The sequence below is a fragment of the Camellia sinensis genome, chromosome 8 (genome assembly GCF_055761805.1).
Source record: "Camellia sinensis isolate YWXY chromosome 8, ASM5576180v1, whole genome shotgun sequence".
Taxonomy (NCBI): Eukaryota; Viridiplantae; Streptophyta; class Magnoliopsida; order Ericales; family Theaceae; genus Camellia; species Camellia sinensis.
In genome coordinates, this window is record NC_138968.1 from 67,337,365 (window position 1) to 67,358,373 (window position 21,009).

The following is a 21,009-nucleotide window of genomic DNA, read 5'->3' on the forward strand; positions in this document are numbered from 1 at the left end:
TCACTTAATCACCCATATTCCATATATCAGATATATATTTTATTTATCTCATTTATCCATATTTGTTATATGAGATAATATCTGATATCTATATCATCTATCCATATCAGGATATGATAGTTATATATCCTGAGTGACTATCCAAATAGGTTTGAATTCAAATTCAAAACCCATTTGGATAAGGTTCAAAAGGCTGAAAAGGGTCATGCCACATGGGCGCCTAATTTCTAACACAATGCAAATTAAAAAAAAAAATTACAAATCAATAATACCTTTATAAACATTAATAACTAAAATTTTAAACTTTTATATATCTATATCTATAAATATTTTTTCAAAAGACCACTATTGTAATTTCAAAAAAAAAAAAAAAGGTATTCGTGCATCGTTGATGTAGAATCAAGCGTCCAATAATTGGCCAACCACCATTTGCAGTTGTTCCTCCCCTTCCTTTCCCACGCATTTCTCTCTCTCTCTCTCTCTCTCTCTCTCTCTCTCTCTCCGTTTCGAAAAATCTCCACCATGTTCGCCTCTGTATTTGTATTTTCATTCAACACCAATCTATCTTCCTTCCTAGATTTGTGATCTTTCCATTCAACGGCTTCGATTCGCACATTCCACACGTGATTTTTTAGCCAATTCAAACGATCCTAAACTCTCTCATTCTCTTTAATTTGTTCATCAATTCATCCTAATTAAACAATATTTATCACTCACTCATGACACATATGGATCATGTGTGTATATGTATATGTTAGAACTTGGATTTTTGTATATTCTCTGATTAATCAATTTTATGTTTGTTTTTTTCAGTTCCCAGATTATTGATGCTTGAATTCGCGTAAAGGTGTGTAATTGCGAATTGTTTTTGGAAATTTTGTATTGGTACGATATAATAGTGTATTGAATTGTAGTGGGTTGTGGTTTGTTTATTTAATTAACTTGTTTTTCTTTAAATTAGGGATTTGTTGAGATGGTTACTGGGAGTAAGGTAGATATGTTTTCTGATGCAAATGTTCGGATGAAACTAGAACATGGGATGATAAGAGGATTAAATGGTAATTTAGAGGGTAGTTTACAGAGTGAGCTTGAATTTATGCTGCGTAATCGAGAAGCTATTGATCAGGAGAGGGATCTCAATATATTTAGGAGTGGCAGTGCTCCTCCCACAGTAGAGGGTTCGTTGAATGCCGTAGGTAGTCTGTTCAGGAATCCAAATTTTGCACTGATTGACCATAACAGTATTAATAGTAATGGACAATTGTCAGAAGAAGAAATTCGATCACACCCTGCTTATTTATCGTACTACTATTCACATGAGAATCTTAATCCAAGATTACCCCCACCATTACTGTCACGAGAGGATTGGCGTGTGGCACAAAGGTTTCAGGCAGGGGGGTCGTGTTTTGAAGGAAGTGGCGATTGGAGGAGGACGAATTTGGTCGATGTTGGTGGAAATTCATCATTATTCTCAATGCAGCCTAACTTATCTGTACGGAAGGCAGAAGATGAGTTGACGGAATTGAGGAAAGGTACTCAAAGGAATCTCTCAGGGCAATCCTCCACTGAATGGCTGGACAGAGGCTCTGATGGTTTGATTGGGTTGTCAAGCACTGGATTGGGTGCAAGGAGGAAGAGTTTTGCTGATGTCCTTCAGGTGATTGATCTAGGTTGGAACTGGATTTTGTGATTTGTGACACAGTTTATAATTTCATTGAAGATTTTCCTTGTGAAGTTTCTTCTTTTTCTTCTATTATTATTACTTTTATATTCTTATATAATCATGGTGCTTTCTTGTGCTTAAAGAAGCTTTCTTTTTCTTTTTTCTATCTTTCTTTCTTTCTTCTTCTTCTTCTTCATTTTTTTTGTTTGGGTTCTTGTTTTTTTGTCTTTGCAGTTTGATGAAACATAGTGCTTCATTCTGTTAGGCATGTGCCTAAATACTAGCTGTTGAACTTCTGTAAATAGGGCTTTGCCAATTGATCGTTCAATTGGAACTCAGAAATGGGTACCACGTGACTTCTAAACTATATATCACGTGCCTACGTTCTGATAAGTGTGAGTCCTGTCATTCATGGTTTTCACAGCCACTAAAATTGTGTTTTATTTTTCTTTAAAATTTTTCTCTCACCATCTCAGTAATGATGTAGTGTATAATTGTCAAGAGTAGATTTGACTACTTACTTTTTGGTTATATCTTCTATATCAAGATTTGATGTAGCTTTGTATTGCTTTCACAAGTGGATTTGATGTGCCGTGTAACTTGTGGTTTTTCTTTTTCCACTTCTTCGTCCATGCTTTCTCATTCGCTTGTTCGCATTTGAAATGATCTTCAAAATCTGTAATGAATGATGACAGGATGTGCTTCTCTTACTTGGGAAACCAATAGATTGAAGCCTATCACTATGTCATTTAATGTAACGGAGAAATTATTCGCTTCATTACAAGGATCCTGGAATTAAAGGTGCATGTTTTGAGTGTTTGAAGTGCCATTGAAGGTGAATTCACCTGCTCAAGGTCAGAAGGTATTTGATGAAAGTCTTGATATTTGAAATGGAAGAAATCCCTGCTACTGTGGAAGATATAATCATATAACTTACTTATATAAACCTTTTTTTGTTGAATAGTAAATTTGTATCAAGAAGAAATGAAAGCAGGGGACTTTCATTAAATCGATGGAGATGTAATACCATATTAGCCAATCAATCCCTCTAAATCTAGTACTTTGGCAGTTGGTAAAAAAATTGATTGATTTGAAGCAAAGACTCAAGATGCTTTACAGTAACCTTGAACTGAGTTAAGCTACAAGAAGCACTTTAAAATATTTTATATAAAATATTTGCAAAAATTTGTTGTAAAACCTTGTGTAAAAAATATATTGATATAGAGAAAGGAGAGAATAAATTGTATGTATTATTGATTGATATATATTGATGTACATTACAATGATTCATGATTCCTATATATAGAAGAGGGTGAGTGTGTAGTAGGTAAGGAGTAGGTGAAGTGGAGGTGGTAGTGGTGTAGTGGGTTAGGTTTAGTGGAGTAGGTGAGGTGGTAGTGGTGTAGTGGGTTAGGTTTAGTGGAGTAGGTTTAAGTAGGTGAAGGTTTAGTGGAGTAGGTAGATTTTAACAGCCCCCGCAAACTCAAGGGGGATAGGAACTAACCAACTTGAGTTTGGAGAGAGTAACAAAACAAGAAAATACATAAAAATAAAAGAGGATAGGAGACACTGTATGGTCGTGTCAGACCATTGGTGAAGACACTGGATGGTGGTGTCATAACGTTGTAGAGGACACTGTATGGGGGTGTCATAACGTTGTAGAGGACACTGTATGGTGGTGTCATAACGGTGTAGAGGACACTGGATGGCGGTGTCAGACCGATGTAGAAGACAGTTTATGGGGTCATGTCGGACCGTTGTAGCAGACAATGTTGTGACAGTTTACGGAGTCTTGCTGGACTCTTGTAGAAACTAACCGGAATCAATGTCGGGACAGTTTACAGAGTCTTGTCGGACTCATGAAGGAGCTAACCGGAATCAATGTCGGGACAGTTTACTGAGTCTTGTCGGACCCATGAAGGAGCTAACCGGAATCAATGTCGGGACAGTTTACAGAGTCTTGTCGGACCCCTAAAAAGTCGCACCCTCAGAAGGTGTGTCCAATCTATCAAAAGGCGTGCCCAATCCATAAAAAGGCGTGCCATCAAAAGTTGCGCCCTCAAAAGGCGCGCCCACTTCATCAAAAGTCGTGCCCGACAGAAAGCGTCGAGCCATCAAAAGTTGAGCCGGAGACGCGGCGAGGCACGTGAGCGACAGAGCGGCGTGTCGGCCGCGTCGTCAGTGTCAATATAAACCAATGCGGAGGCGGTGGAAACCAAACCAGACTGAAACCTCTGAACTTATCATTCTGAAACAATCTGTAAATACTCTGTATCCAACCCTTCTTTGAAACACTCAGCAACCCAAAAAACATGGCCTCTTCTTCCCGTTCAGCTACCCAGAACATGGCCTCTTCTTCCCGTGGTCTGCTCACTCTCTTTCCCGACCTTAACGAGTCAACAAGAGAGATAACTGGTGCGGGGGCCAGTGAACCTCAACCAAGCGCCCCAGGGTTTGCTCCGTTGAACTTCCCTATGCGATCGGTGGAGCAAAAAATGGCAGTGCAAACTGACATTGAAGCCAATCAGTATACTCTGAAGTCATGTGTGGAAACCATGACTGCGGTCACAAACTTGTCGCACCGGCTGCAGAGCAGGACAAATGAGGTGCAACAGTTAAACTCCCAGCTGGCTCTGCTCCAACGCATGTATAAGGATGCGCGAGCAGAGATAAGTGTGCTGAAGGCAGAAAACAAGGAGCTGAAGCGGAAGGCCACCGTGATGTTCCGATTCGGAGGTCCGCCATATGCTGCAGTGGAGGAGCAGGGAATAGTGATCGTGCCCAGTGGAGTGGGAAACACGGAGGCAACACCGTCAATGGCCGCCCAGGACGGAGGCAAGAAGAAAAGACCGGCGGAATAGGCGAAGAAGTGAGGTGGGTGGGTGGCCGTCTTGGTGTTGTGTTTTGGTTTGTTGTTGTTGTTGTTGGTTTTTTTTTTTTTTTTTTTTTTTTTTGTTGTAAAATTGTGATCGGGGTTGATCCCTAATATAAATAAAACAAAGTTGTTGTGCAAATCTGTATTGTTGGTTTTTTTTTGTTTTTTTTTTTTTTAAATATATATATATAGGAAAAAACGAAAATGATAAATACGGGGATAAGAAGAAAAAGAAAAATAACTTGTCAAAAGGTTGAGGGACATGCCATGTGGGTGGATGTTTTTTTTTTGATTACGAAAAAAGGAAGATAAAATAAAATAAATAAAAGGAAAGTGGGGTGCAAAAGGTGATTAAAAGAAATAAATAAATAAAGAGGGTGATGATGGATATGGGTATAGATGTAATAAAGGAATGAAAAGAAAGAAATAAATAAAGAAAGAAAAGAAGAAAAGAAAATGGGTTTGGACTATGTGCTGCTGTGTGTGTCCCCTCCATGTGCTGTCTCCTCCTGTCATCATACGAAATGGTGGGAAAGTTGACAAATTGGTGGGTGTCATTTATAATAATGGAAATAAAGGTGAGGTAGTGGATGTGTTTGGGAACTGCGTGGAAAGAGAGTGCAGAAATTTAGTGGTCGCCTATTCAGATATTAGAATACGAACCACTAGTTCTCACAACATCAAAAGACCAACAGTGGCCTCTCAGTCATTTGCAGCTGCATCCTCTGATGGAGTGTTCTCTCCTTCACCATCTGATGGACCACAAGGCGATTTCCGGTATCGGGTTTGCTGTTGTGTTGGCTGCAGTTTAGGTTGAAGTGCCTTGAGTGGTCCTTTGGGCTTCTCTCCACCTTGCTTCCCCAGAGCCCAATCAGCAGAGTCAAAGTAAGCACGTTCATGGTCCTTACAAATAAGTGGTGGTTTCTTGGGCCCATACTTGCTCTTAACAGCTTCCTCCTCCTGTTGGGGTGATGGCATGGCCTTTTCAGAGTCCTCTGGGACATCTTCATCCACACCTTCATGCTCTTTGACATCTTCCTCCTTGCCTGACATAGTGTTCTTGCATCAATCCAATGTACAGCAGCGGTAAAAACAAGCTCTCGAGAGAAAGGAGAGAGAGCTTAGAGATCTCTTCTTGCAGAGTTACGGCTGTGGAGAGTGGAAGGTATGTGTAGAAAATAAGCGGAATAGATTGAGGTCCGGCGGACGGCTAAGGTGAGGTTGCCGCCCGCCGGTGAAGCGAAAAATACTAGGTTCTAAACCTGCTCTGATACCATGTAAAAAATATATTGATATAGAGAAAGGAGAGAATAAATTGTATGTATTATTGATTGATATATATTGATGTACATTACAATGATTCATGATTCCTATATATAGAAGAGGGTGAGTGTGTAGTAGGTAAGGAGTAGGTGAAGTGGAGGTGGTAGTGGTGTAGTGGGTTAGGTTTAGTGGAGTAGGTGAGGTGGTAGTGGTGTAGTGGGTTAGGTTTAGTGGAGTAGGTTTAAGTGGGTGAAGGTTTAGTGGAGTAGGTAGATTTTAACACCTTGGTTACATACTATAGCTATATCTCCTAAATCGTAATCTATTCAAGGTTGTAAGAAGGATAATACTGGAAAAAGATCAGACAAAATGAAGATTTTTGCAGGTATATTGGAAAATTGCTCATTCAGGCTTTTGGGATTTGCAATTACATATATTCAGCAGATATGTATTGGAATTGCTTTTGAAGATATGAATCCTGCATTAACTTACGTACATGCTTGCCTGTTTGCTTGATGTAGAAGTAAAAAACAGCTTGGCAGTATGTATGCTGCATATAGGGTAGTTTTATATACAAGTGCACATTATGCTGAGAAGTTAGATACAAGAAAAATGTGGATCAAATGATGGATTAGTACTCTTACAAATTCTTTATGCCATGTTTATGTGAAATTTGATAGATGTGACAATTTAGGCAAGAACTCTTGTTTTAGGGATTTTGACAAAAACCTAGAGCACGGAAAAGTTTTTCTTTTCTTTATTTTTTTGACTCTTTAAAAGAAGATTTTTTGGGAGTTTGAGGTGTTTTGATTTCTGAGGTTGAAGTATGGGTACTGAACTTTTAAATTCAGGATACCTAGAGATAGTATCATATTCAACCTTCTCAGCAAATTTGTGACATGTCCATTTATTTTAGGAAATTCTGGTTACTTTCTCCTGAGTTTCTGTTCTTTTCTTATCTCTGAATTTAGCATTTACTTTTCATTTTGCCATTCAACTTGGCACTGATTCATAGGTAATGCTTATAGTTTATTGTGGTATTGAACTGCCTAAAGTTTTTCAATTGTTATGTAACTCATTCACACATTAAATGTACATTACACCTATGTATCAGCTGTTATGCCTCATGCCATATGTACTCCAGAGTCCAGAGATCTAAGATCTCCCTCTTTTTTTAATTTATTTTTTCCCTTTATATTTTGACCAATAAGAGGATCGTGGTTGCCTACTGTTTCATTTTTAAGGCAGGATGACTGTTTGGAGGATTGCTTCTTTTTTTTTTTCTTTTTTCTTTTCCCCCCATTAGAATTACGTTAGATCTTCTTTGTTTCTGAGGGATTTATAAGCCTAGTTAGCTTTTATGCTTAGAACATGCATGACATAATTTAAGCACCATAATGTATTACTGGTTTGGAGTGCTCATATCCATTTTCAGACATAAAAACAGCCATAACTGAAGTGTTATTTTTTTAGCTTTTAAGCATGTTCTGTTCTTTATCCCCTCCTGGTTCAGTTCTTGTTACTTTTTTTTTTTAAGTTCTTTTTCACCATGTATTCATGTTCAATACTTTTGTTTGTTCTTTATTTTTGGTGGACTAATTTCTTGGTCAATAATATGCTCTCTCTCTCTCTCTCACACACACACACACACACACACAACTGGTGTGCACTTGTGTAAAATAATTGTATGCATAATATTGACATCATTCTATTTCCTTGTTTCAGAGCCCTAGTTTCTGTCAAGAGCAGGTCCAGAAAGTTTTCTTTTGGGGAGAAGGGGATTGGGGGTGCATATATAGTGAACTTTTAGAATCCTTAAACTAATACATAAAAAATAACTTTTATAAAACAATCTTGATAATATTTGTACTACAATATATCTAAAAAGTTGTGTATAATAATATTTAGAAGTGTCTTTATCTCAAAAATTAATTGTCCAAATCATCATATATATTCTTTCATGTAAAAATAAAAAATACTAATACAAAGAATATGGACTGCTTATTGTTAATATGTATATTTTATTATATTTCAGAGTGTAATTTTCTTTTTATAAAAGAAATTCCTGAGAATAAACATCTCATGTACAAATTTTTTGAGATATTCATAGAATTAAATGAATATTATGTATTAGTTTAGTTGATGAAAGGATTTTAGTGAGTAACGTAAAGAAATATGTTGAGGATATACAAGTTACTGTTGATTACCAAGTATAATTTCAAAATGGAATAATTTCTCACATTGATTAACATAAATTGATGAAGGAAACAAACTAAAAATTTGGGGAAATGAAAGGACTTGTTGGAGAAAAGGAAAATTGAACACCACAAACAAAACTATAGGGGGCCTTTTAAACAACAAAAACTTCATGGGGAGGGGGTAGGTCAGTGAGAGGTGCAGCTTATTAGGAAAATTTTTCATATACTCTTTTCTTTTAGTTGATTTGATAGGGGAGCTCAATTTTTCTGTTGAGGCTTTGGAACTTCTTCCTGCATCACCCCGTCTGGCAGTATATTAAAACACATGTTTACTAATAAAAAGAAAGATAGCGTGAAGGAGGCATTTGGTGATTTCATTAACATTTTGGTGGGTGTGGCCTCTGCCCACTCGCAATTTTCTCATCAGCACCATGGAGATTATTGTATATAGAGGCATTTTGGTGCTTCCTTACAGCAATTTAAAAATAATTTTAGGATTTAATTGAACTTGCATATCCATGTAATAGATACATTCAGTCTTATGCTGCAATGCAGACATCTTGTTCAGCTGTTGATTAAACTGAATATTTTTTTTTGCAGGATGGACTTGAACAACCTGCTTCCTTATCAGGTCATCCCTCACGCCCTTCCAGTTGTAATTCATTTGGTGATATTGTGGATACCTCAGGCATCTCTAGTCGCCGTTCAGCAGAATTATGTAATGGAATGGAATTCACAGAGGCCTTGCATCCTGGCGCTACTAACCCAGGTCTGCCTAGAGTTCAGAGCCTCGGTTCAGTATTTTCTCATTCTTTCACTTCTGCTATGGCTGCATCTCTGTTGAGGAGTAGAACCACCGAACCTCAGCTGAGTGGAAGGTCCCCAAGTCCTGGTCTTCCTCCCATGGGAAACAGAGTTTTCCCGGTTGAGAAGAAGAATATTATTGGTTCGAATGCCTTTAATGGTCTTTCTTCTAGCATGACCGAGCTTGCTGATATTGCAGCTTCTTTATCTAGCTTTAACTTGTCAAAAAGTGAACTTAGTCATGAAGATAGTGTTTTGCAGTCTCAACTCCAAATGAGATTTGATAAACCTAATCATCTGCTGGATATGTCAAATGGTCATAAGCAGAGTCTACATCAGCCATTTGTTGATTCCAAAACTGAAAAGTTGACCATTCCTACCAGCTATGTTAACTTAACGGGGAAGAATGGAATTGTAACAGACCAAAATCTTTCTAAGTTAGGTTTTGATGGACATGTGAACTTTCCCCAAACATCTTCTTCTTCTGATCTTTACTTGAAAATGAATCCTTCAGGGTTTACAAGCTTAGAAGGATCTAACAATTATCAAACTGATAATTTTTCCAGTATGGACTTTTCTGGCCACATACAGAGTGGGTGTTCCATTAGTAAGAAGCTGAATACAGCAGTTGGTATTAGTAATCATCTCAGTAAAGGTTAGTGTATAATCTTGATGCCATTTATGCAATCTCTCTCTCTCTCTCTCTGTTTTTTTTTTTTTTTTTTTGGGCTAAGTTCAAATTTTCTTTCTCTAGAGAACCTTGGTTGGATTTTATTATTTACATACTTTTTCCATTTCAGGTTCAGGCTTTATTGGTGATCGAAATGGGCAAAATTTTAGTAGTAGTAATCAAGCAGGGTCTGATCTTCATTCGCTGCATATGGATCCACGTTATATTCAGTACTTGCAAAAAACTTCTGATTATGCAATGCATGCTGTAGCTTCCTCAGGTGATCATTCTCAAGGAAGGAATTATATTGGCACTTCCCATGATCATGGAGATTTGCAAAGGTTTCAGAAAGCTCATCTTGAGGAACTGCTTGCTCAACAGAAAAATCAGCATGAGTCATCACTTTTTCGTAAATCTGGTGGTTCGAATCATGGGTATTATGCAGATTCTGCTTTTGATATTGGCTTGCCATATCAAGGAAACCCTATGGCCAAGTCAGTATTTCCCTCTTTTGGATTTGGGGATCCTATATTTCAGAATGAACAGATCTCACACTTTCATTCTATGTTGAGAAGTTCAATGGGAGGATCTAGTGGGTCGTGCCATACAGATGTTGGAACTAACATGGAAGGTGCACTTGCGTCTTCTTTATTAGAAGAGCTCAAGAACAACAAGACCAGGTCTTTTGAACTCTCAGACATTGTTGGTAATGTAGTTGAATTCAGGTATGTAAGAAATGTTGTATAGGTTGTTTTATTTGACTCCTTTAGCTCCATCTTGTTTCGTGAGTTCCTTGTTTCTTGGTTTATAATGCAGTACGGATCAATATGGGAGTCGGTTTATTCAACAAAAGCTAGAAATTGCTACAGTGGAAGAAAAGACAGAGATATTCCCCAAGATCATTCCTCATGCTCGTGATTTGATGATAGATGTATTTGGGAATTATGTTATACAGAAAGTATGTGCTTCATCATCCAATTAACTTAAGAAATGTTCTGTTATTCTGAATTTATCACCTGATATACTTTGATATGCAGTTTTTTGAGCATGGCACAGACAGTCAAAGAAAGGAGCTAGCCAGCCAGATAACTGGTCATGTTTTTCCTCTGAGTCTTCAAATGTATGGTTGCAGAGTAATTCAGAAGGTGCATTCTTTAAGCTATGCCTTTTGGTTGTTTTTCTGCTTTCCCAGCACATGCATCTCTCTCTGGTGCAAGTTTGCACTATTTTGGTACCAGCGTATCATTTTGTGATGCCTCCTTATTGGTTTTTTAGCAGAAACAATTATGCATGCATTACTGGCATGCTTAGCCAAGAGGGAATTTGTTTTCCTCCCATGCAAGCCTTGCAGCATTTTAAAATTACCCCAATTTACTATTGCAACTGCTCCCCACCCAGTGTCTGTTTTAAAGCAGTTCATTCAGCAACAAATTCTGTGAGTATAGAGTGTAATGGACCTGATGAAGATCATGGAAAGAAGAAAAAGATCAAATCTGAAATTTCACATGAAGCACATTTAGGGTATCAAGAATTAAAGATTCAGAATTATTTTGAGTCTTCATGTCATTATAGTAGATTTTAGTAATTAAGGGTACAATGGTAATTCTAATAATTGTAGGACATGTGTTGTAGGGGTTGCCCATGGGTTTTCCTTTGGGTCAAGTTATTAAATGGGTCTTAGATATGGGTTTTATTATGTCTAAATAATCTTAGTGGTCAAAAGTCCAAATTTCTTATTTTGATATTGAAGTAGAATTAAAAGTCATAAAAGTTTCCTATTATGATTGAAGTAGAATTGGAAGTCATAGTTGGTTTAGAATATTAGTAGTTGCTAAATATTTTTAGGTGCTAAGTTTGAGTTATAATCCTTATAGAATTATGAGAGTCTTTAGCCTATAAATAGATGTGTAATCTCAATGATTCGAGAAGAGTTAATTGTGAAATTTTGAGATTGTATTATCCCTTGTGAGGGTGAAGCATCCCCTCTCTCTCTCTCTCTCTCTCTCTCTCTCTCTCTCTCTCTTTTCTACTATCTAGTTACTGTTCACTTCACTGTTCATAGTGCTTAGAACAGCCACCCGACATCCCCTAAACACTTGTGTTTTCATTCCCAAAACCCTACCCTTTTACAAAGCCTTGAGCTCCTATTTTTTAAATACTTTTGCAACCACAAAATCCTACTAAATCTAACCCTATAAGTCTATTGTTGCTGCTACCAGTATACTTAGCCCGGGCTTAGTACTTGTAGGAAAGTAATCCCTACTCGTACATCAGTTTGGTATTAGAGTTTCAAGATCCTACCTTGTTCGTTACCAATCTTTTGATGAAATTTCTTTCTTTATTACAATGCTGGCAAGCATTGAATTAAATTGGAATTTTGAAGCCTCATCAACAAATTATAGAGCTCCTAAGAAAGATGTTGCAATGTTAAAGGAGGATTTTGCGATAATTAAGGAGGATGTTGCTTTAGTTTTAAAGAAGAGAAGTTAGGGAATGAGTTAGACTTCATTCCCTTTTATATTGATAATTGAGCAATTACAGGCATAGTCTGAGTAATCAAAAAAGGAATGAATAAGAATACAACCAATTATTTCCTATTCTAATATTTCCTATTCTAACAATTTTCTATTCTAACACTCCCTCTCAAGCTGGTGCGAAAATATCTCTCATACCCAGCTTGTTGAGAATGCCATGAAAGGATTTGCTCTCTAGTCCCTTGGTGAGAACATCGGCTAGTTGGTCCCCAATCTTCACAAATGGAATACATATGGTACCACTAGTAAGTTTTTCCTTGATGAAGTGCCTATTAATCTCCACATGCTTGGTTCTATCATGCTGAACTGGATTATGAGCTATGTTGATTGCGGCCACAGTATAGTCGCATGGAGTCAGTCTGATGGATTCCCAAGTCTCTCAACAATAGTTTAATCCATAGTAACTCACAAACACCTGAGTCATAACCCTGAATTCTGCCTCAGCACTAGATCTAGCCACCACATTTTATTTCTTACTTCGCCATGTGACTAGGTTGCCACCCACAAATGTGCAGTATCTGGAAGTTGATCATCTGTCAGTGACTGATCCAGTCCAATCTGCATCAGTAAATGCCTCCACACTGAGATGGCCATGTTTGAGAAATAGAGACCCTTTCCAGGAGAAGACTTCAAGTATCTCCGAATTCTCATAACAGCCTCCAAGTGGGAAGTTCTAGGAGCATGCATAAACTGGCTCACTATGCTCACGGCAATGGCAATGTCTGGACGTGAGTGGGATACGTATATGAGCTTGCCTACTAGTCTTTGGTATCTCCTCCTGTCCACTACATCTCCTACTTGATCCTTACTCAGTTTCTGGCCCGGTTCTAGAGGTGTATCACATGGTCTACCTCCAAGCATTCTAGTTTCCTTTAGCAAGTAAAGTACATACTTCCTCTGGCATATGAAGATGCCATCCTGGGACCGAGCTACTTCAATGCCCAAAAAGTACTTCAAATAGCCTAAGTCTTTGATTTCAAACTCTTTGGCTAAGTATTCTTTCAAACGAGGAATCTCCTCAACATCATCTCATGTCATAATTCATCTTAGCAACCGGTGTAAATGTTTCTTGGTAATCCATCCCATAAATCTGGGTGAAGCCCTTAGCAACCAGTCTTGCTTTGTATCGTTCTATGGAACTATCTGCTTTTATTTTACTGTGTACACCCACTTACACCCAATTGGATTTTTAACTCTAGATAACTCCACTAACTCCTAAGTGTCACTCTTGCTAAGAGCTCTCATCTCTTCCATCATGGCATGTTTCCTTTCAGGGTTAGAAAGAGCATCCTGAAAATTGGTAGGTAGATTCACAGAAGACACTTTGGACAGAAAAGCTTTATATGAGAAAGACATATGAGAATAAGAGACATGATTACTAATAGGATACTGAGTACATGACCTAACCCCCTTTCTATTAGCAATGGGAACATCAAGGTCTGAAAAAGCAGGAATAAAAGTACTAGAATCAGAATTACCTGGACTCTTAGTAGAGGTGGGTGACTCTGGACACTCATTCGGAGAAGAAGTTGGCAGTTGAGAAAGAAAAGTAGTCTTTTGCATCCAGGTGACTTGCTGTTTGTCCTTGTCCCTGATATAAACTTTGCTTGCTTGCTTGCTTCCTTTTCCTCAACAGCTGCTGGCTCATCATCCTCTATCTGTTTAACAGGAACAGGAATCTCTTCACACCAAGACTCCCCCTGAAGGGATGACTGTGATACCGGGGGGATCGGAAAATAGGGTTGAGACTCAAAGATAAAAGATTAACACCAAAATTTGGAACATGGAGGACAGAGGACAAAGGGAGGAAAGAGGTAGCATGAATTTTAAACCTTTCCTGGACACCGATAACATAGTACCATCATCAATACGCATTTTTTCCTGACTGGACGAGGGGTTATACTCTGAAAATAAATTAGAGGAGCCAGACATATGGTCGGAAGCACCAGAATCAATAATCCATGGTACAGTCGTAGGAAAGAGCAATGCACACGGGGAGGAAGCCAAGTTACCTGAATTGGCAAAAGAAAAAGAGGGTGCACCTGTAGCAGAAGTGGAGGCTCGACGGTCCAGCAAGTAGCGAAGAGCAATCTCAAAATCCGAGGCAGATAACCCCGAAACATCAGCAGCCGGAGAGACAACTGAAGAAGAAGGTGGTGGCTCAACAGTGTCTGAAAGATGTCCCTGAGCATTAGCCCCTCGACCTCTAGACTGACCAGAACCTACCCCCTCGAGTACCAGGACGGTCTTCTCGGCCACCAGAAGGAGTCCCATGTAGCTTTTAGCGGGTCTCTTATGTGTGGCGAGGTCGACGGCAGTAGTCACAGAAAAGATTATCCTTCTCAGAGGAAGAACGATAACCACGAGTCATACAGTCTCCATCGTGAGGGGGTGCAAAAACTAAGGCCGAGCGACCAGGAGTGGTAGAAGGAAGCATCGCAGAGCGGCGACTCTCCTCATTCTGCACAAAAGCAAAGGCTTTTTGAAGAGAAGGAAGTACATCCATGCCAAGTACTCTGCTTTGAACGGGATCATACTCCACATTAAGGCCTTCCAAGAACTTGAAGACCCTCTCTTGCGCTACAAATGTCCAGTAACCAGCAGAATCAGTGGGACTGACAGGTTTGTAATCCTGAAGGTGATCAAGTCGCTTCCACCCATTACTAAGGAAGGTAAAATATTTTGGAGGATCGTCATCTCACCTTGTACCGTCCTTTTAATGGTGCGACGTAACTTGAAAGCCTGTGAGAAGTTCCCCTTTCGGGAGTAAGTGGTAGTCACGGCCTCCCAAATATCACGTGCAGTGTCCATAGAGAGATAGCCCTCTCCAATCTCCGGAACCATAGAATTTATCAACCAACCCACAATAAGGGAGTTGGTGATCTCCCACTGATCATAACTCGGGTCTGTGGTGAGGGGTTCTTGGATTCTACCATCAACATACCCCATCTTTCCTCTGCTCTTCAAGAAAATAGTCAGACTCTGCGACCACGCTAGATAGTTCTGACCATTGAATAAAGAAGTGGTGATTTTAAGGCTAGGGTTGAGATTATCGGTCATAGTAGAAGGGATAAGGGAACTCTCGCTCTTAGGTGGCTGAGAGGTTGTGGACTCACTAATGAAATCTGTCATGAATATTCTACTAAGTAACCCTCAAACCCAGTACCAATCACAAACTCGGAAGATAGTGGAGGAATAGAAAACACTATGACCACAAAAAGATCAGCAAAGAATATATATATATACATATATATTTTAACTAACCAACCATTATAACTTTATAAGAAAAGAGAGAGAGAGAGTAGAACACTGAGAGAGAGACGACAATCGAGAGAGACGACACTACAAGAGAGAGTCGATGACAGCCTAGGAGATGCCGACAGAAGCCAAGGAAGCTAGAGGGGCTATCAACAGGCCCTAGGGTGCCTTTCGATGGCCTAGGTGAGGCCCTAGGGCCCGTTTGTTTTAGGAGATAGAATGGAGGGGATTAATAATGAGGGGATTAATAGTGAGGGGATTGTTAGTGAGGGGATTAATAGTGAGGGGATTGATAGTGATGGGATTAATAATGAGGAATTGTTAAATTATTTTTATATAAAATAATAAAACAAATAAAAAAATATAAAAAATTAAACATCATATTTAAAAAAAAATTCCCAATATATAAAAAATAAAAAAAATTTCTAATCCCCTCACTATTTTCTAATACCATCTCTACCTCCTCCTTACCAATCCACCTTCCAAGGGTATTAGCAATACAAAGGGACTAATAGTCCCAAGGCTTTCTCTGCAAACAAACAGGGGCTTTAGTAATACCTTGGTATTACTAGTCCCAATACCCTCCCTATAGCCCAAAACAAACGGGGCCCTAGAGTGCCAACAGACCCCCTAGGAGACTGACGATGGCCTGGATGGATTGTGGGATGACAGACGATGGTCTGGGTGAGAGGCTATTGTGGCCGACTAGGCTCCTGGGGAAGATAGAGCTACCAGCAGACAAGAATAAGGTATGGGCTAGGGTTTAGACTCTGATACTATGTAGTTTTAGAGAAAAGAAAAAGTTAGGGAATGAGTTAGACTTCGTTCCCTTTTATATTGATAATTGAGCAATTACAAGCATAGTCTAAGTAATCAGAAAAGGAATGAATAAGAATACAATTAATTATTTCCTATTCTAACCATTTCCTATTCTAACCGTTGCAACAATAAAGAGTGATGTGCATACTATCAAAATAACTTTGAATGGATTGAAAGTTTCCATAGAAAGATTGTTGGTTGCTGTTTTGGAGAACACTATTATCCAAGAGCAACAATGATAGTGTTGAAGATTTTGAAGAAACTATGAAAGAGCAAGATGAACATGTTTTGCTAATGTTGAGGATATTGAAGAAACGAATGCGAAAATTAATTTGCTTACTAAAGAAAACATGAAAGATCATCATGATCAAGATTCTAAAACCAAGGAAGTGAAAGAAAATGATGAGAATGCAACTGAACTTTCTGCTCTTCACAAGAAAAATGAAGTTCACATTGAGTTTATTATTCCTAATAAATTTGATGTGGTCAATGGAGTGATGACAACATTGAACTTTTTGATTTTCTCATCCTTCATTCAAAACAATCAATTTGAATAGTTGCAAGTGCAAGATTCCATAATCCTCATACTTCAATATTATAAAACTCGAGGTCCAGTTTTTTTAAATGCAGGGGAGAATGATGAAGATGATGGAAAGAAGAAAAAGAGCAAATCTAAAATTTCACATGAAGTACATTTAGGGCATTAAGAACTAAATATTTGGAATTATTTTGAGTCTTCATGTCATTATAATAGTAGGTTTTAGTAATTAAGGGTACAATGGTAATTCCAATAATTATAGGACATGGGTTGTAGGGGTCACCCATGGGTTTTATTTTGGGTCAAGTTATTAAATGGGTCATTATATATGGATTTTATTATGTCTAAAATAATCTTAGTGGTCAAAAATTCAAATTTTCTATTTTAATATTGAAGTAAAATTAGAAGTCATTAAAGTTTCCTATTATGATTGAAGTAGAATTGAAAGTCATAGTTGGTCTAGAATATTAGTAGTTGCTAAATTTGAGTTATAGTGCTTATAGAATTAGGGGAATCTTTAGCCTATAAGTAGATGTATAATCTCAAGAAACATTAATATTATGAAAATTTGAGATTGTGTTTGTGTGATTGGCCTATCCCTTGTGAAGGTGAAGCATCTCTCTCTGTCTCTGTCTCTGTCTCTCTCTCTCTCCCCCCTTTTATCTAGCAAGGTTACTGTTTGCTTCATTGTTCACAGTGCTTAGAACAACCACCCAACAACCCTTAAACACTTGTGTTTTCATTCCCAAAACCTATCCTTTTACAAAGCCTTAAACTCCTATTTTTTAAATATTTTTGCAGCCACAAAATCCCACCAAATCCAACCCTATAAGTCTATTGTTGTTGCTGCCAGTATACTTAACGCAGGCTCACTACTTGTGGGAAAGTAATCCCTACTCGTCCCACATCAGGACCTGTAAAAAAAATTTTGTGATACAATCTCTGTCAATTTAGGTTATAGATGTCTACGGAGTATGAAAAAAGTTGAGGATGAAAGAGGGGAACAAGGATAAGATGAATACGGATACGTAAGATGTTTATCAATTGTATGGAGCAATTAACATTTCTCTTCTCTGCACAATGGGTCCTTGTTCTCTTTCATTGAGGAACAAATTCTTCATGTATAAAACATGCCCTGGACCAATAAGTAATTATCAATTGTTGGGCCCAAACTTCTGAATCCTTCTCATAGTCACATTAACTTTTAAATAGTTCCCCTTGTGTAGTCCAAGAATAAGGGAAAAAAAAATGAAGAGGAAGAGGCAAAGAAAAAATAATAGGAGCAAGAGGAACAAGAACAAAAAGAAGAAAAAGAGTATTGAGAAATATTAAATGCTCCATACAATTGATTAGAGACCAACATACCTATATTTCCATACAACCCTTTCGTCTTATCAAACACTTCCATCAAGTTTGGTGTTGGGAACCTGGCTCTGCGATTGGAAGCAACTATTTTGATTTGGCAAGACTGCATTCTCTTTTTCTGAAGTGGTGGGAGTGGGATTTTCTATTCATGCTGAGTCTTAGCTTTGGTGGAAGGCCTTGGGAAAAATGTGATTTAGCAATCGTCATTATTTTTTATTGACACCATCCTTTTAAATATTTGATGCAATTTTTATATGCTGAGATCAAGTGCATGCTTAGATCAGTAAGTGAAACTATGCTATGCTGAGTCAGTCTTTTTTACCTATGTGGTTCAATGTTCATGTGCTGAGATCTATGTTATGCGGACTCTTCTAAACTTGTGAAGTACCCATGCCGGACACTCGACACCTGAGTAAGGGAAATGGAATTGTGTCCTGCATGTTTAGTTGGACATGCACCCATTAAGCATGCTTAAATAGTCAAGTTTACTATATAATTTTTCATAAGCCTCCCATTTTATGTATAAATTGCTGTAATGTTTATTTGTAAACACCATTTTACCCTAAAAAATTAACTAAGTTTTTATTAACCGTGTTGGAATAGATGAATCCAACACTTGGGCACATTCAACACATCTCCCAAGTCCATCTAACATAGGCTTAGATCAAGTGCATGCATAGATCAGCAGGTGAGAGGGTTGACTTTTGGTTAGGCATGAAGCTACTACGCTTTGAGTAATTTACAGTTCATATCCTCCTTAGGAGGGCTTATGGTGCTTTGTGGGTCTCTGAGGTTTGGTCTTTCGGCTTGGTTAACTTAAGAATTCCTCATCCCTTCAGTCGTTTTATCATCATTTTTTTTGTAAGTGTCTTTTTATTATCTTTTCCCTTTGTTTCGTAGAATCTTTATGATGTCGTGGTTTTTGACATATAGTATTGGGAAAATCCACAGGGTGCATTAATGGTTAGGTTTGCTTATGCTCACATAGTTATTCAGATTTTGCAAGAAATTTTGTTTACATGATCTATTGTGGAACAGAAACAATTGTGCACATCATATGCAATTATGCAGAAAATATCTAATGTATGCGTTATGTGTTGCATAGTAACTGCAGTGGACATAGTGGCTTGAGTTTAGCTTTTATTTTTGAATTGCATGTATGCTTGAAGCTGAAGCTTTGTTCGACTTGTCTAGAACTACATGGCAACCAAATCATCTTCATAACTTAATGATCTTTCTAGTTGAAGGCCTCAATGCTTTTGAATATCCATCCTCTATCTCACAACATTTGTTATTGATTGTTTTTGTCTATATTTTATTTATTTTTTCATTATATAACACATTGAAGTGTTAGATATTTGATATACATTATTGGGCCCATTTCCTACCAGCTTAGGCTTTTGGGAAAATTGGTCACTTAATATGTTATCAGAGCTCTGGTTGAACTCTTGGGTTCAAGTGTCTTTATTGACATTTGTTATTCTGTCCCCATTTTGTTTCTTCCTCTCTGTTTGGTTGTTTGCTACTCCTTTTGTTTGTTTCTCTGTTTCTCTCCACGTGTAAGACGGGGTTGCATGTGAGGGAGGCTGTTAGTTTGATATACATTGTTGGGCCCATTTCCTAACAGCTTAGGTTTTTGGGAAAATTGGTGACTTAACAAAAATGATCAAATTTTTACATGGAGTTCTCTTGTATCATTAGGGCTCTTTTCTTGAGGCTTTGTTTCAGCATTCAGGAGTACTGGAAATTCTTGAAACAAAGAATTGAGTGTCTCTTTAATATATTACTAATGTGGTTGGCATTCCTTAGCTTACTTCATCCTCGCTCAAGTTATTTTTAGTTATTTGATTATGAGAATGTTGCGGCAAGCAAGTGGTGGCTGAGTTAAAAAAAATTAGTTGAGCAATATTTCTATGTTATCCCTTTTGCCTAAGAAAAAAAAGTAGGGCGAATTACACTAACGGTCCCTATCGTTTGGGACTTATATCACTTTGGTCCCTAACCTTTTAATTGTGATACAGTTGACCCTGAATTTTGAATTTTATTCCAAATAAAGACAATTGAAGACATTGTTGCTCCATTTCAAGGGCAAAGCCGTCAATTTAATAAAATATAAACTAGTTTGACAAAAATAAATGTCAAAATTTTATTTTTGAATTTTTAAAAATTATTTCTACCCACCAAAAATAAATTATATAAAAATGACATATCTTTTACATTTTTATTTTTTTACCAAATTAATTTTTATTATGTGTTTGAATGATGATCATGTAATTGTGGTTTTTTTGGTTGATATTTTTTTATGGTTATTATGTAATAGATGGTTGTATTTGTTGTTAACAGATACTTTTGGATGGTTATCATGTAATGAATGATTATTAAGCTTTTAATGTGTAATCAATATGTTTAATATATGAAATGTTTTTAATTTTGGATGTTCTGATTTAATAGATTGGTTTAATAATGACATCAAAATTGTCGTCATGTTTGACTTTTAAAAAAATAGAAACTAATTTAACAAAAATAAATATTAAAAAAATATTTCAAAAAATTATTTCTACCCTCACCAATTTAATTTTTAGTTTTTTAGAATTTTTTTTCTTCTAAAAATAGATTCTAAAAACCAAATCAAACATAACTTTATAACCAAGAAAGTTCCAACATTATTCATTAAAAAAAAAACCATTACATTTCAAACAACATAGTTAACCAACACAAATTTTTAAAAAATAGAAACTAATTCAACGACAATAAATATAAAAAAATATTTTAAAAATTTTTTTCTACCCTCCCAAAAGTAAAAAATGAAGTGTTTTTAATTTATTTTTTTTACCAATTTAATTTTTAGTTTTTTAGAATTTTTTTTCTTCTGAAAATAGATTCTAAAAACCAAATCAAACATAACTTTATAGCTAAGAAAGTTCCAACATTATTCATTAAAAAAAAGACCATTACATTTCAAACAACATAGTTAACCAACACAAAATAGTTTGTATGGCGACTTTACCCTTGAAATGGACCA

General features: G+C 37.2%; 1 protein-coding gene across 2 annotated transcripts in view; it reads left to right on the forward strand.

Moving 5' to 3' along the window:
• Window positions 1-387: 387 nt before the first annotated feature.
• LOC114258705 (pumilio homolog 4) overlaps window positions 388-21,009 on the forward strand; it is a 31,432-nt gene continuing 10,810 nt past the window's right edge. The window contains exons 1-7 of one of the 2 annotated variants that reach the window (XM_082882808.1): window positions 426-623; window positions 814-847; window positions 962-1,657; window positions 8,600-9,458; window positions 9,604-10,198; window positions 10,290-10,431; window positions 10,511-10,618. In XM_082882808.1, coding sequence (XP_082738934.1) covers window positions 974-1,657; window positions 8,600-9,458; window positions 9,604-10,198; window positions 10,290-10,431; window positions 10,511-10,618 — 2,388 coding nt within the window. In that variant the 5' untranslated portion in view covers window positions 426-623; window positions 814-847; window positions 962-973. Of the gene's footprint in view, window positions 848-961; window positions 1,658-8,599; window positions 9,459-9,603; window positions 10,199-10,289; window positions 10,432-10,510; window positions 10,619-21,009 lie in introns of both variants that reach the window. The other variant, XM_082882807.1, reaches the window with a different exon arrangement.